At 44.3% G+C, this 16,213-nt stretch overlaps 1 protein-coding gene across 2 annotated transcripts in view; it reads right to left on the reverse strand.

The window, feature by feature from the left end:
* Positions 1–13,232: 13,232 nt before the first annotated feature.
* Positions 13,233–16,213, reverse strand: part of PPP1R14C (protein phosphatase 1 regulatory inhibitor subunit 14C) — a 108,268-nt gene continuing 105,287 nt past the window's right edge. For both annotated transcript variants that reach the window (XM_050786259.1, XM_050786258.1), the window contains one exon: positions 13,233–14,852. In XM_050786259.1, the coding sequence (XP_050642216.1) occupies positions 14,778–14,852 (75 nt within the window). In that variant the 3' untranslated portion in view covers positions 13,233–14,777. The remainder of the gene's footprint in view (positions 14,853–16,213) is intronic.

Consider the following 16,213-nt stretch of genomic DNA (forward strand, 5'->3'; position numbering starts at 1 on the left):
ACAGCATCTGTTCTGGAGCTGAAGCTCCTGGAGGCAGCACAGTTCCCACACTGGACAGCCTGACAAGGCCACACAGGTTTCTGGAAGCAGTGATGATCTCATTGTGAAGGATTTTTTTTTTTTTTTTTTTTTTTTGAGATGGAGTCTTGCTCTGTTGCCCAAGCTGGAGTGCAGTGGCACGATCTCGGCTCACCACACTGCAACCTCTGACTCCCTTGTTCAAGCAATTCTCCTGCCTCAGCCTCCTGAGTAGCTGGGATTGCAGACACACGCCACCACACCGGCTAATTTTTGTATTTTTAGTAGAGACAGGGTTTCACCATGTTGGCCAGGATGGTCTCGATTTCCTGACCTAGTGATCTGCCTGCCTCAGCCTCCCAAAGTGCTGGGATTACAGGCGTGAGCAACCGTGTCCAGCCTGTAGAAGGATTTTAAATGGAGCGAGTGGCTCTGGCATGCTGCTCCTCAAACATAATCAATAAAAACCTGAGTTCAGGCAAGAAGTGCTTGTAGTATAAAGAAATGGTGCAATGGGCAAACTGCATGTCAAAAAAAGGCAGAGTGAGAGTGGTGGGGAAAATGGTCACAGACAACCATGGAGAAGAGGGAACTGACAGATTTTGCTGCTGTAAAATCACCTGGGAGCATTTGACAATATCTAGTCAATGTAGAGATATGGAGCATCTCACCTCAGCAATTCCCAGAGCAGGGTGAGCACACCGTGCAGGCCCAATCCAGCCAGCAGCCTGTCTTTGTATAGCGCTAGAGTTAAGAATAACTTTTAATATTTTACAGGGTTGTGAAGAAGGAGGGTGGGGAAGGGGTGACAGAGCTCGGATGAGACCGAAAGCTTAAAATATTTACCCTCTGGCCTTTTACAGAAAGCATTTGCTGTGGAGTTTCCCAAACTTGCAAGATCGTCTTGAGACTCACCTGTGGGCATTGAATGGCTCGTGGGTGGTAGATCCATCATGGAGTAGGCTCAGGGATCTGTGTTTTTAACAATGCCCCTCCCCACCCCCACCACAGGGGTCCTAGGATCAGGTGACTTTGGGAAGCACTGCCAGAAGGCAAATTCTCACTGCTGTGGATGCCAGGTGTCCCGAGGCCCATCCTAGCACTGGGTCAGGAGAGGCCAACACATCCATCTGGGAGGGATTAGGCCTCCCCCTTAGAACAGAGAAGGTGGTCACAATGCTCAACACAGAAGACTCACATGTAAAAAGCAAGGTGATCAGACGCATAAAGTATGATACTATTTTATGAAGTTTCAAATGCATAGGTACGGACCCCTTCAGAAGGAGTAAAAAGAAAAAAGATGCAAGGTAAGGATTCATACCAACTTCGGGTTAATAGTTACCTCTATGGAGAGAGAGGAAAGGGTCGGGGCCAGGTACCAAGAGGGTTTCTGTCTCATCTATAATGTTTCATTTCTTTTTTTTTTTTTTTTTTTTTGAGACGGAGTCTCGCTCTGTCGCCCAGGCTGGAGTGCAGTGGCGTGATCTCGGCTCACTGCAAGCTCCGCCTCCCGGGTTCACGCCATTCTCCTGCCTCAGCCTCCCGAGTAGCTGGGACTACAGGCGCCCACAACCGCGCCCGGCTAATTTTTGTTTTTTTTTTTTTGTATTTTTAGTAGAGACGGGGTTTCACCGTGGTCTCGATCTCCTGACCTTGTGATCCGCCCGCCTCGGCCTCCCAAAGTGCTGGGATTACAGGCGTGAGCCACCGCGCCCGGCCGTAATGTTTCATTTCTTAAGTGAAATGTCAAGCAGAGAGACAGAAATAGAGACATCTTTCAATATTATTCCCTAGATTTTTCTGTACATGAAAAATATTTTCTTATAATAATTTTTTTAAAATTACTGCTTGCCTGGCACAGTGGCTGTAGTCCCAGCACTTTGAGAAGCTGAGGCAGGAGGACTGCTGGAGTCTAGGAGTTCGAGACCAGCCTGGACAACATAGCCAGACCCAATCTCTACAAAAACATTTTTAAAATTAGTCAGTTGTGGTAACATGCGCCTGTAGTCCCAGCTACTCAGGAGGCTGTGGTGGAGGATTGCTTGAGCTCAGGAGTTTGAGGTTACAGCGAGCCGCTGCACTCTGGGCAAAAGACCAAGACCCTATCTCTAAAAAAAAAAAGTACTGAGTAATTTATAGCTCTTAATTGCAGGAAGCTGGAGTCTTTTAGGGCTAATATGTGGAGTGCTGGAAAGAAGCTCCATGTTTTCTGGTGTCTTTTTAAATGATTGTGTATAAAGTGATGAAAATTTTGTTTAAATCAACTGACTTTTGCTAATTGATTTGGAGGAAGGGTCAGCAGCGGGGACGCATCCTCTATCTTTTCTGCAAGACCTCCTCTTATATTATAGGAGGGATCATCACTTCCATCAGGTTCTGGAGGACCAGGAAATGCCAGTCAGCATCTTTATTAAATACCATGGACAGGTGGAGGCAGATTCGGGGGAAAGGTAAATATCCAGGGCTGGTGAGAAGCAGGCGGTGGTGCTTTAAGAGAGAGAACAGGCTCTGCTCCTAGTTGCAATCCCAACAACAAAGACACGTCAAGAAAGGAAAAAAATATGCACGCTGAGACAGCAGAGGAAGAAACGGTAGAGCGGGTGCTTCCAGACAAAATCGAACAGATTACAGCTACCAAAGAATGGTGAGACCTGCAAAGAAAGCCTCGGGGCCAGGAACAAGGATTCTGCTAATTGGAATACAGAATTTAAGAGGTGAACACAGCACACAGCCCCAAAGGGACTGCCTGCAGGTTTAAATAAAGATGATCTTCCCTAACTTTGTCCTTGATTTAAAAAGCAGTGTCCCTGAGAAATGCTTGAAAAAAACACATGTGCCTCTGTAGGTGGGTTTCTTGTCCTCTGAATCTTAGATATGATAGGTCATTTTTCCCACCTATAATTTGGCCCTCTGGGATGGTTATTGGATTTTGGATTCTTGCTCAACTACCACTCCCGCACCCTGGCCAAATATGACCCCAAGAGGGAGAAACAATGAAAACACATTTCAATATCAAAAAGTAGAAAGTGTAACACACAAACAACAAAGATATTAAAAAAAATTTTTTCCAGACCCTTCAAACTCTTGACTATGGAATTTGAGAGCTTGAGAATTCTGGGGTGCGAACACTTGTCCTAGGGGACGGATGCTCTAGTCCTGCTTCTAGAGACATCTAATCATGGCGTCACAGACTTAAGGTGTGCCGTCAGCTTCACTGAACTTCCGCTGGTTTCACACTCATGGTTTATCAAATCAGATGAATGATAGAAACAGCCCCATAAGGACAAAAAGGAGAAAAAGGAAGAAGGTCCTTAGTGGTCATTACTTTTCAAACTGAATATGAGAAAGAAAAGTATTCTAAGTAACTGCACGCAGGATCTTCCTAATTATGTAATAGTAGTAAGGTGCTTTATGTATCTATGCCCTAACCCACACATGAACTCTAATCTTGCTGTTGTTTACATTTTACAGATGAAGAAAACAAGGGGCAGATACCTAAGTCAACACTGGGAATCACATAGAAAGTAAAAGCAGAGCTGGAGCGAGATTCAGATTTTTTTTTTAAGATAGGGTCTCACTGTGTTGCCCAGGCTGGAGCACAATGGCATGATCTCAGCTCACTGCAACTTCCACCTTCTGAACTCAAGTGATTCTCCTGACTTAGCCTCCCCAAGAGCTAAAAGTGCAGCTGTGTGCCATGGTACCTGGCTAATTTTTGTATTTTTGGTGGAGATGGGGTTTCACCATGTTGCCTAGGCTGGTCTCAAGCTCCTGACCTCAGATGATCTGCCTAACTCGGCCTCCCACAGTGCTGGGATTACAGGTGTGAGCTACTACATCCAGCCCTAGATTCAGATTTCAAGATCACTGCTCTTGATTGACTGACTGACTGATTGACTGATTCATTGATCGGCAGGCACCACATCTTTGTAGCTACTCAAGCTTCCAAACTAATGAACATGACCTTTCCCCTGTATGTGTTTACACTGTGCCAAACCTTTACACATTAATTGCTCATTTGAGCCTTTCTATCCTGTGGAATTGTCAGGGTAAGTGTTCCTAAGTTTATAGGTAAAGAGAATCCCAAGAAGGCCAGACAGATTAAATCACTTGCTCAGATACCAGGCTGGGCTATAATAGGCCCAAGTATTCTTTTCACTCTGTCAGTCTCCTGTAGACCACTAGAGGCCCACAGAAAATCACAATGAAGATGATACCCTACTCCCCTGCCCCTAACCCCCTTGCAATGTGTTCTGGGCAAGACCCTTCCCTGCAATATTTGCATGGCTTGATTAATGTGTTCTGTGGAGGAAATATTCAGATCAGTGTACCAGAACCACAGACTGCTTCATCTAGCACCTAATTTAGGGCTTGCCTTAATACATATATTATATATGGTTTGGCTGTGTCCCCACCTAAATCTCATCTTGAATTCCCACGTGTTGTGGGAGGGACCTGGTGGGAGGTAACTGAATCATGGGAGCAGGTCTTTACTGTGCTGTTCTTGTGATAGTGAATAAATCCCATGAGCTCTGATGGTTCTATAAGGGGGAGTTTCCCTGCACAAGCTCTCTCTTTGCCTGCTGCCATCCATGTAAGATGTGACTTGCTCCTCCTTCCCTTCTACCATGATCGTGAGGCTTCTCCAGCCACGGGGAACTGTAAGTCCATGAAACCTTTTTTTATGTATAAATTATCTGGTCTCAGGTATGTCTTTATCGGCAGCATGAAAACGGACTAATACAATATACATATCACAAGATAGGAGGCAAAAGACATGATCACCCATGCCTCCCTACCCCAGGTAACAGTCTAACTTGGAGTGTAAGTTCCATGTATAAGCACTAGCTATACACAGTTTAGCTGAATTGGCTTTGTAATCAGATTGCTGGCCTTGCAATAGAAGTTTTATCATCTACTGAACGTATGACCTTACAGTACTTAATCTCTCCAAGCCTCAACATCCTTATCTTTATAATGGGAATGACAGTCCCTTCCTGAGGCAAGGGTAACTATGAAGATTCTGTGGACAATAAACTCAAGTGCACAGTACCTGGCATGGTAAGTACTCAATAAAAGGTAGCTGATGGCCCCATTACTTGCAGCTTGAGCTTGCAGATTCTTTTCTTTTCTCTTTTCTTTCTTTTTTTTTTTTGTGACAGGCTCTCACTCTCTCACCCAGGCTGCAGTGCACTGGATCAATCACAGCTCACTGCAGCCTCAATCACTGGGCTGAGGTGATCCTCCTAGCACAGGCTCCCAGGGCCTCCCAGGTAGCTGGGATTATAGACATACACCACCATGCCGGTTAATATTACATATTTTTTGTAGAGAAGGGGTCTTGCCATGTTGCCCAGGCAGGTCTCAAACTCCTGAGCTCAAGCAATCTGCCCACCTCAGCCTCCCAAAGTGCTGGGACTATAGGCGTAAGCCACTGCGCCCGGCTGGGAAGAGATTCTTGATAAAACCTGTGTGTAGTCATGTGAGCCAGACAGGCCAAATGGGTGCTGCATGGGGTCATCCAAAATTAATAGTAAGAGGGAGACCCCGGCTCTCCCTGGGCCTGTTCTTGCCACAACTGCTTTGGACCATTCTGCAGAGAAAAACTAAACCCGGCCCTTTTGTCAATATGTTACAGAGGGAAGACAATTCCACCTCAGCCCCTCATTCTTCAACACATCCTTATGGGTGTATTTACCACTCCACACCGTCAAGGGCCACCCTAATCTTTCCTGCTGGGGCTGGATAGTATTTTTGTCCTATTTTTTCACATTCCCCGTAGTGACCCTTGTAGATCAAGAGATTGGGTTCCCAGAGGCTGCGCCTCAAGCCTTGTAGGTACTGAAACCTCATCCTGTGGGGGCCTGCTGACTTCTTCACTTCTAATAATCTGAGCTTATTTCCTCAATGAGGAAAATCAGTGGCACTACAGCTTGGCCTTGGGACCACAATTTAAAAAGAGTCCGGGCCTGCACTTTGGGAGGCCAAGGCAGGCAGGATTGCCTGAGCCCAAGAGTGAGACAAGTCTGGGCAACGCGGTGAAACCCTGTCTCTACAAAAAATACAAAATTTAGCCAACATAGTGGTGCACGCCTGTAGTCCCAGCTACTCAGGAGGCTGAGGTGGGAGGATCGCCTGAACCTGGGAGGCAGAGGTTGCAGTGAGCCATGATTGCACATTTGCACTCCAGCCTGGGTGACAGAATGAGACTCCATCTCAAGAAAATAAAACTAAATAAATAAAAAGGGTCAGGGGAGAGATGGGGCTGCCACCGCATTATTACAAAAACCTGGAATGCAGCATTGTGGGCAAGCTTCATCCATCTCCTTGAGGAGACTCCTATCTGACAGCTACAGGTAATTTGAAAGCTTTTATGAAGCCCTGGGTGGAAAACCAATGAAACTTCCAAACTCAGGCAATTCAATAGAAGCGTCTGAACAGTTAGTCATAAAACATTCTTTCCTAATCCACAGAAGACATTAACATTTATTTTTCCAATTACCAATGAATAACCCTCAAGGGCTTTTCCCTAAAACTGACAACACAAAAATAATTACTCTCTTAGTAATGAAGTGAGTATCCGAGGGAGACGGTTGGGTTGATGAATTATGATCATTTTAAAGCTCCTTCATTTCTGCATGGTTTTCGCCGGATTAATCATCACTGAACGAAACACTGAGTTTATTTGTTGTTGGCAACAAAATGGGAAATTCAGCTCTTGAAGGGTTTCTGCCTTCAGGCTCTGGCCTCATTAGAAACATGGCTTTGTCTGTTTCATCATATGGTTGAGTCATTCTTCATCTCAGGTGGTGAGAGGGTGAGCGGTACTTAAGCAACAGCAGTTTCTGTTCCTAAGGTTAAATGTGCAACTTACTTTCTCTGTACGATAGCCCTAAGAAGTATCTTTAGTGTTTCTTCCAAATAAAAAGCGTAAGTTAACGAGCAGTACTTGGATCAAATGACTCTCATGATAAGACACGAGGAAAAAGAGGAGAAAGAGCAATTGCCTTCTTTCTAAAAGTTATATTTTATGGATTTTACATTTCCAGCCCAAATAAAATGCAACAGCTTTGTTTCCTTGCACAGCTATGACACAATAAAAGAATGCACGAAGTGTTTTGTCAAGGAACAGGGCATCATTCTTACTCTTCCCGCCTTCTCTTTTTCCTGGGGATAAGACGACAAAGTATAGACTTTTCTCCCATCCATTGCTCTGTATTGCACAGCAGTATTCACATGTCTGTCTTAATTTGTTTGTCTGATAGCTGAAACAAGATGATGGAGGCACAAAGGAGTGGGTTAGGGCGTTGGCAACTGAAGTTGACGTGATGCTCAATGGGTTGGAGGCAAAGCTACACCAAGGGCTCGTAAGCATGGGAACCCACAGGCAGAGCAACCCAACTCGGAGTGCATGGAGGATGGAGGGAGCTGGAACCCACCTCCTGAACAAGCCAGTGTGTGCCTGTGAGCAAGTGGGAATGGGTCCATGCAAGGCTCTCCGCCAAGCAGGCTGTTACTTGCTGCTGGGGCGGTGTCCTGGGGAGAAGTGATCATCTATGGAAGGAATTCAGCAGAGTGAATGATGTGGGAAGGAAGGAGACCAGGAAATCCAACCAAGGTGAGGGCTGAGGCTGAAGATGGGAGGCAGAACTTGACCCTGGCTGTTCTTGGGACACCCGAGCCCTGGCTCCCTGGGTGGCTGCAGTCTACTATGGGTCTGGGCTCCAAGGCTCTGGGTCCTGGCTCTTCACCTGTTCTAGGTATGGATACTTTGAGACCCTCCCACACATGTTCATGCCTGTCTGCTGCTCTCTGGCTCTCTTCCTTCCAGCATCCTGTCTTGGGATCTCCATCTCTCTCCGTTGCTCTATGTGTGGCTCACTTCAATCTGTCTCTCCTTTCTCTCTCTGTAAGTTCCATCTCCCACACAGTTTCAGAGATTATGAGGACTTCACTAAGTCCACATGAACTATAATTTTAAGACCTCCTCGATTAAAGATTTAAGTAGGGAGTTTCCAGCTCTCAAAGGAGAACAGATGTTTGAGATAGAAAATAAGATTGGGGGAAAAAAAAAAAAACCTATGCTTTTTTTTTGAAAATCAGTTTGAGAGGTTTTGGTTAATTCTCTCATTACCAATTACAGAAAGAGGTGATTCTCTGTGGCTCTGGGGTATTCTGTGAGGATGAAACACTATAGATTACACATATTGATTCCCCATGTTGAGATTACAGCCAAAAAGAGCAAGGTGCTATCCTAAGTGCTGTAGAAAGATATTTAAGAAAAGACAAATAAACGTATTTGTCCCTTATCCATGAGCTATCAGAAAGGAGGTCTGAGTCAGGAATGTTCCCTTTTAAAAATCCTATCAGCACCAAAGGAATAATTTTGTGCTACTAACAACAGAAAACCAAATAGTAAATCACTCACCCTCAAGCATCTTGTGACCCAGAGGGTGTGTTGGGTTACACTTTATGTAAATCATTTAGTGACCTGATGAGAATCAATCTGGTAGCCTCAGATATTCCCTGACTTCAATTTCTATTTTTGGTAACTGCTGGGTGGGCCGTGATACTGCAAATAAGTTCACAAAACTATTTCTAGAGATTAACTGGGGAATTTCAAAACAGCAAGTGACGATGTACTATTTATTACTATGTAGACACATATTTTAAACAGAAACATTCAAGGCAAGAGTATTTGTTTGTCCTCTCTGACTCACTCTACGGGGTAATTTTTACTGTAAACTCCTGGGACAGTCCATCACTCCATCTCTCTTTCATGAGCCTTTTCACCCCAGGCAACATTCGCTTCATGTTGCTAACAAGGAGGACAAGAAAAGATGACTTTTGTGAAAGTAAATTCTTTCCACAGAACGACCACTTCCAGGCATGAAATCTCTTTAAAGGAAACTTCTGACCCTATGCATTTGAAAATGATTAATCAAGTCAGAGTCTAAATATAAGAAAATGTATATTAATGACAAAAATGATTCAAGTCCTATTGAAAGAGATCAAGACAACTGACCATTGTCAAGACTTGTGTAGGGTCTAAGGTTTTACACTACTGTAAGCTAACAAATTAGCTTGTCAGTTTCATAGATGCTGGTAGAAGACGCTACACTCCTGAGTCAGAGAGGAAGGACAGTTACAGCAATAGCAGTGGCTAGATTATTGGCATTTCTTGAGTCCCAGTTCTCCTAGGGTGTTGCAAAGAAGGACAGATGACACCTGTGCATGCAGTGCGTCACATCCCAGGAGAGGGGCTAAGCACTTAGGGAACCCAAATATTTTATAATAGACAACTCTGCTCTGCAAGGAGATACTATCTCTAACTTCCAAGGCTGTTTGCTATACATATAAATATTCCTGGAAAGAGGGTCTGGAACAAAGGCAGTCTCTGCTCACAAGACATGCAGAAACATGAGACCCATGTAGAAATGTCTCCTAACAACTTGAACACTGAATTACGATTAAGTCTATACAGCGCCTATGTTTAGAATGCACTCTTTATCCCCTGTGCTTGCTGGAACTAATTACCTCCTAGAATCCACTGGAACAAGGTGAGCCCAAAGAAGGCCACCCCACTAGTTTCATTTACGCCCCACCGAGGAGACTGAGAGTGAAGGAAACACACACCAGACACTAATCTGCCCTTATTTATCCAGTTGACTCAATAAAACAACAGAAAAGCAAGTTTCTCAAGGACTTTGTTTGTAGCTGTTCTAGTATCAGTACCTTATTGAAACGTCTGCTAATGTGTTGTGATGGGAACACCCACAGGGCCACAAGAGGTAGAGAACAATCCAGTCTTGAAAGAACAATCCATCCCCAGGCAAGATGTGCCAGTCAACAAGAGAGAACTGGTTGGCCTTCATGGCCGCACAAGAAGGCTATTAGTGAAGCATTGCCAGCATTTGTTCCTGAGTGGGGGTGGGAGGGAACTCCAAGAAGCCTGCACTGTTCTTTCTCACTCATAGAAGACTGAGAAACCACTCCATTTTTCACAGGCAAATTACAAACACACAGTGGGTTGTACCCCAAGCCCACAAGGATATGAAACTAGTTTCTGAGGAATAATTCTCCAGGACTATTTGGGTTAAAATTAATTCAAGCAAAGAGAAACCAGTAAGGGAAAATAGTGGTATGCTTGTGTCCAATTTGAAAACGGCTTTCAGAAAGTTCCAACTACCCGATAGGAGTTTTGTTTTCATAGACAACAGACAAGGGTCCCCGCCATCCACAGCACTTCTCTCTTAGGCTATGCAGCAGCATTGAAGGGTGCTGAGTCCTTGACCCTGAGCACCCAAAGACAAGAGTCAAAGGAAGAAGTAGATAGGGGCCATAGTGGCACAGATACGACTCATGGCTATACAGGCTCACTCTCAAAGTGGCTAGATTCCAGGGAAGGTTCCCAAGAAGCAGAGGGAAGCCCCAGAACCTTTCATTCAGAGGCAAAAATGGGGTGGGAGAGTAGGGATGGGGATGTGTCCAGCAGCTGTGGGCCTGCCACTCTCTTGCTAAACAGCAGTCATGTCAAAAACAGCTTTTGTTTCCAAAAGCTGATTCTGCACAGCAGACCATCTTTTATGGAGACTTTAGGTGATTGTCTTAGGCTGTTTGTGTTACTATAAAGAAGTACTTGAGGCCAGGTCATTTATACAGAAAAGAGGTTTATTTGGCTTGTGGTTCTGCAGACTGTATAGGAAGCATGGCACCAGCATCTACCTTTGGTGAGGACCTCAGAAGTTTCCAATCACGGGAGAAGGAGAGCTGGCTTGTTACATGGCAAGAGAGGAAGTAAGACAGAGAGGGGAGGAGGTGCCCAGTTCTTTTTAACAACCAGATCTAGAGGGAACTAACAGTAAGTACTTGCTCAGTCCCAGGAGAATGGCACCAAGCCGTTCATGAGGTATCTGCCCCCATGACCCAAACACTTCTCACCTCCAACACTGGAGATCAAATTTCAAAATGGGATTTGGAGGGGACAAATATCTAAACTATGGCAGTGATAAATAAGTGAAAATCCGTTTAATTCCTGTGTTTCAGGAACTGAAAATCGCCTTGTCCTGAGCTGCTCTTTCTCAGGAAACTGATGACTGGATACTCCTTGCTCAGCTGCTAAGCCCAAGTCCAGGAGCTTTACGTTATGGGAAAAGGCAAGAGGACTCTGGACAAGAGGGCCAGCATCACAGGGCCTGGCTGCACTGCAGGCAGGGAGCAGGGAGCCCCTCCGTTCCCAGGAGTGAGGAAGAGCCCCACAGGTGGCTGGGACCTCCTCCATCCGCAAAGCCTCCACCCCTACCCTGTCAGCTCAGGGACCTGGCTCATTTTAAATGTGGTTACCAGGGTTCACTCTTGTGAATGGGACTAAGAGTAATCCCCTAAGAGTGGCAAGAAAGCCTAATTTTTATGGGACTTTGGAGCCAAATAGGTTTGGGTTTGAATCTCAGTGTTGTAGCTGTGTGGACTCAGGCAAGCTGCTAAGCCTGAGTTTATTTTCTTATCTGTAAAATGAGAATAATGGTACCTGCCTCGTAAGGTTAATGTCAGGATTAAATGAGGTGAAGTATGCACTTAGCACAGTGCTAACTTTTATTATGATCGTCACAAATGGAAGCCACTCCATGAAGTTTACATTGAGATTTCCCAATGTTCAAGTGAGCACAAAGTTGGCACTAGAAGTTGGATAATTTGGAGCCATCACCCTAGTGAGGAGACTCTGTAAGAGAAACAGCCAATGTGCTAACGTCACAGCTGCCACCTGCTGTAATAGCATAAACATGGAGAGCTGAGGTCAAGCTAATGCATCTGGCCATCCAATGGCACAAGAGTGACCCAAAGGCCCAGTGATGTGCAAGCTGGAAAGTTTGAAAACAAACACCCCAGCTCTTGTCCTAGAGATGCTGATTTCACTGGTCAGAATTGACTGAGGCCCAGGCTTCCAATGTTTTTAAAGCTTCCCAGGTGATTCAAATGTACACTCAGATCTAAGAACCAAAACTCTAGCTGGGAAGAAAACAGTGGAGTTCTTGAATCTTTTGTCATATTCATTCAATTGGCAAACACACATCAATCTCTTTGATGGGCCAAGCCTAGGACCAGATGCTTGGAGAAGTCCAGATCCTCAGCCTCAAAGATCCTAGATTCTAACAGAAGACACCAACAAATGGATAGACAACAATGATACTGTGGATGCGTCTACAATGGGGTATAGGCTGGAGCTGAGGGGGAACACACCTAGGAGGGGATCTAACCCAGCTCTCTGGACAGAGCCTGTTAGCAAAGAGGGTGTTCCGGGCCAAGGCAACAGATTTTACAAAGCATCAGAGAAGAAAATACATAGAACATGCCAGAAACTCCAAGGAATTTGGCAGAACTGGGCATGAGTACAAGGCCAAAAGATGAGGTGGGAGAGGCAGAGACAATATTTCTCATAAGGCATGCAGAGGGGTTTGGTTTCAAGCAGAGGGTGGAGTTATCAGACTATTCTGGCAACTGGGTGGAGGATGGATCAGAGGGAGACAAGCCTGGACATGGAGAATCCAATCCCAAGGTGGTGGCAGCAATCCAGGAAAGTTGGACACAGGATAGATTTGAGACATATTCACAGAGGACAAGCTGGGTGACTGGGAGCATACTGGGGAGTCAAGGAAGAGGCCCAAACTTCTGGCTGGAGCACTCACAGGGATCAGGGAATGCCGGGCCCTGACAATGGCAGGAGGGAAGGTGGTGAGGGGGTGTGTGGTGGGAGCAGAGGCCTTTGGAGGAAAAGTCTATTCTTACTTCATCTGAGACCATCACACGGGCTGGTCAATTAAGCCTAACAGAAATCCTGCCCATTCTGTATTTTTCTGACTTCCATGGTGCAAGGCATTCTAACAATAAGTGAAATAGTTTACTAATTTGAAATGTTTATGAGGGTTCTTGTCAGACGAGAAAGGGGAGTTTTAATTAAATGAAAGGCGCTTGGCCTAGGAGAGTGCCAGGCTGAGCACACAGAGCTCATCTTCTTTCTCAGCCCAAGAATGTAGCCCAGCTCCTTTGGTTTCACCACCTGATCTGAAGATGCCTGAGGAGAGGGCCAAGATTACATGCCTAGAAATACTTTGAAAATGGAAAGCTAGATAGACACAGGTGCTTGGTCTTCACCTCTGCAGAGAAACTGACAAAGCAAAACCATCATGTTAATGTGTTGCGCAAGCCACACATGTCAACAGGCTTGTAAGCAGCTCCATTTATTTGAGTAAATATCTTGTAAATAAATCATTGGTAAACAATACAAAATTAAATACATTTTCAAAAGCTTGCCAGTATACGCAAAATTCACAAACATAGTTTTTTTAAAAAAATTAAATATGTTCAGAGCACCCTTGATATAAAATGCCTGACCCCCATCCTTGGACAAGGCCATCTGGAGACATCTTATGGTAGGTGGGTTTCTGTGGGAGGCAGCAGGGAATTCCTGGAGGGAAGGAATTTCTACTCTCACCTATTACCCATCCCACATCCCATCTGAATTTTGATCCTTCTCCAAAGAGCTGATAACTGAGAGGGCTAGAACATACCACCAGGCCTAGCTCCAAGCACGGGGATCAGGGTGCACAATTAGGGCCAGGAGCACCCAGAGTCCTCAACACAAGCCATTGAGAGAAGCCAGAAATGCAATCTCCACACTTCCAAATCAGCAACGTTGGCTCCTAGAGCGACTGTCTTGAGAGAATGTGAGGCTTTCTCACCTTGACACTTAACACTCGGTTTACACCCACTGGTCTGATGCTACCCAGGCACAGAAGCTACCAGAATGTATTTCTAAGGAAGAAGACACTCGATCTGCTAACTTTCTTTTGATCTGCTTTCCTGGAGACAGAATAATACACAGTACCCGGTGGAAAGCAGACGATTCATTTCCACACAATGCTTCCTTTTTCCAATGCAAAATATCACTTAGCTAGAGTGGGCATTTCTCTAGAAATCAAGTTAGTTCTTCAAATTAAGGGTTCATACAACTTTAAAAGACCACAAATGAGACAATAAGCACATGACCTGGCAAAGCATCCCAACCAATGAAATAATAGAAATTCCATAAATTAAGCCCTTGACCAACTTAACATTTCTGTAGTGTAGCACATTAAAATAACGGATACACTGAATTCTTTCACTTTGGTGCATAAAGTGAATGTTGAAGTCAGCAGCACTCAATGAAGAATGCCTAGTGACCTCTTGAAAACACATGTGCTGGGACCTCCAGTTAAAGGACGACCACGGGTTTATTCCATCCATGTGAAATATAACTCACATCAACATTTTAACTTAGTTGTGTGTAGATATATACAAGTATGAGAAATTTGACAGCTGAGTCAAATGTACAACTTAAGAAAAAAATATTACCAAACTACTTGTAAGAAAACTATCTTCCCTGTATCATAAGGTACTAAACATCTGAGTCCTTGCAGAAAACGCAGCCTGGCACGGCCCTTCAAGTGTCCACCTGCTTTGATAACCCTTGGTTGGGCTGTGGCTAGAGTCATGATATCTTTGCTATTAAAATATTACATTAACAAAAACCTTTAAAACCAAAAATGGAACGCTCTTGAATAAATGTCTAATAGAACCCCCCACCTTCACACCAAAAAAAGAAAAAAAACAAAAAACAAAAAACGTTGTTCATAAGGACACCTATTATTTCACAAAAGTCTTCATGAAGTACAAATCCCAGGACCCTTTCTTCGTTTCCAGGAGAGTTCCACCCTGTTCCAGAATCATACAGTCTTCTTCTGTGGAGGGCTCAGTTTCCTCATGCCTCTTATCCGAGAAAGCAGCTCTTTGATAAATTCCTAAAAGAGATCAGAAGAAGTTAATATGAGGGTCACTATTAAAATTCTGTGTTTAAAAATCTGCTTAAAGTAATTGATGTCAACCACAGTTAACCTTAGTTGATGAATTTGGTTGAATGTGTTAACCCCCACTGGTATAATACAGGAGTTTTAAAAACAAGAGTACTAAAACTTCACACCACAATGCCTTCTTATTGTTCTACTTTCTTCAGGGGGGAAACCAGGCTACTTTCACTACTGACATGACCTACTTGGCCCCCGAGGCATTTTTGTTGAGATCAGAGCTATTTAACATTACCACGAAAATAAATTACCTGGTGATCTCACAGATTCTGAGTGAGCCTGTCCAGGTTGGGGTCTGAGATTCTGCATTTCCAACTAGCTCGCAGGTGATGCCAGTGTTAGTCCTTGAACCTCACCAAGAATAGCAAGGCTGGACTAGTGGCTCTCAAATTTGAGTGTGCATCAGAATCACCAGGGGGACTGCTATGGTTTGAATGTGTCCTCCAAATTTCATGTATTCGAAACTTAATCCTTGAATTAATATGTTGATGGCATTTGGAGGTAGGGCCTTTGGGAGGTAGTTTGGATTAGATAAGGTTATCAGGGTAGGGCCCCCAAGGTGGGACTGATGACTTTATAAGAAGAAGAAAGTCCTGAGCTGGCACACATTTGTCCTCTCACCATGTGATAACCTCCACCATGACATGACGCAGCAAAAAGGCCCTCTCCAGATGCCAGTGCCATGCTCTTGGACTTCCCAACCTCCAGAACTGTGAGCTAAATAAACCTCTATTAAAATAAAATACCCAGCCTGTGATATTCTCTTACAGCAACAGAAAATGGACTAAGACAGGGACTCATTAAAACACACAGTGCTGGGATCCACCACCAGTGTTTGTGATTAAGTAGATCTGGGCGGGACCTAATAAGGTACATTTCTGACAAGCTCCCAAGTGACACTGATGCTATAATCACTGGAGAATACTGCACACCACTGGTGTGGATCACACTAAGAGTCTTCGGACTTTTTTGACAGCAAACTATAGGTAAAAAACCAAACGAAAACAAAAACACACTTTATGTCACAATCCAGTACCTACAAACACATATCTGAAATTAAAACTTACAGGATACTTACTACATGCCACGCACTCTGGCATTTCTATTCTACTCTAATTTCATTTACAAAGTAATGCTAGAGAAGACTCACTAAAAGGATTTCATGACCTCTAAATTGATCAGAACCTAAAGATTGAAAAATGATCCAGAATGGTTCCCACTTTACACAATCAGGAATCTGTCATTGTTGCCTCCTGTTTTAAAATGTTTGGCCGCCAAATAAGTCATATTTATTAGGT

Source organism: Macaca thibetana, chromosome 4 (genome assembly GCF_024542745.1).
Source record: "Macaca thibetana thibetana isolate TM-01 chromosome 4, ASM2454274v1, whole genome shotgun sequence".
Lineage (NCBI taxonomy): Eukaryota > Metazoa > Chordata > Mammalia > Primates > Cercopithecidae > Macaca > Macaca thibetana.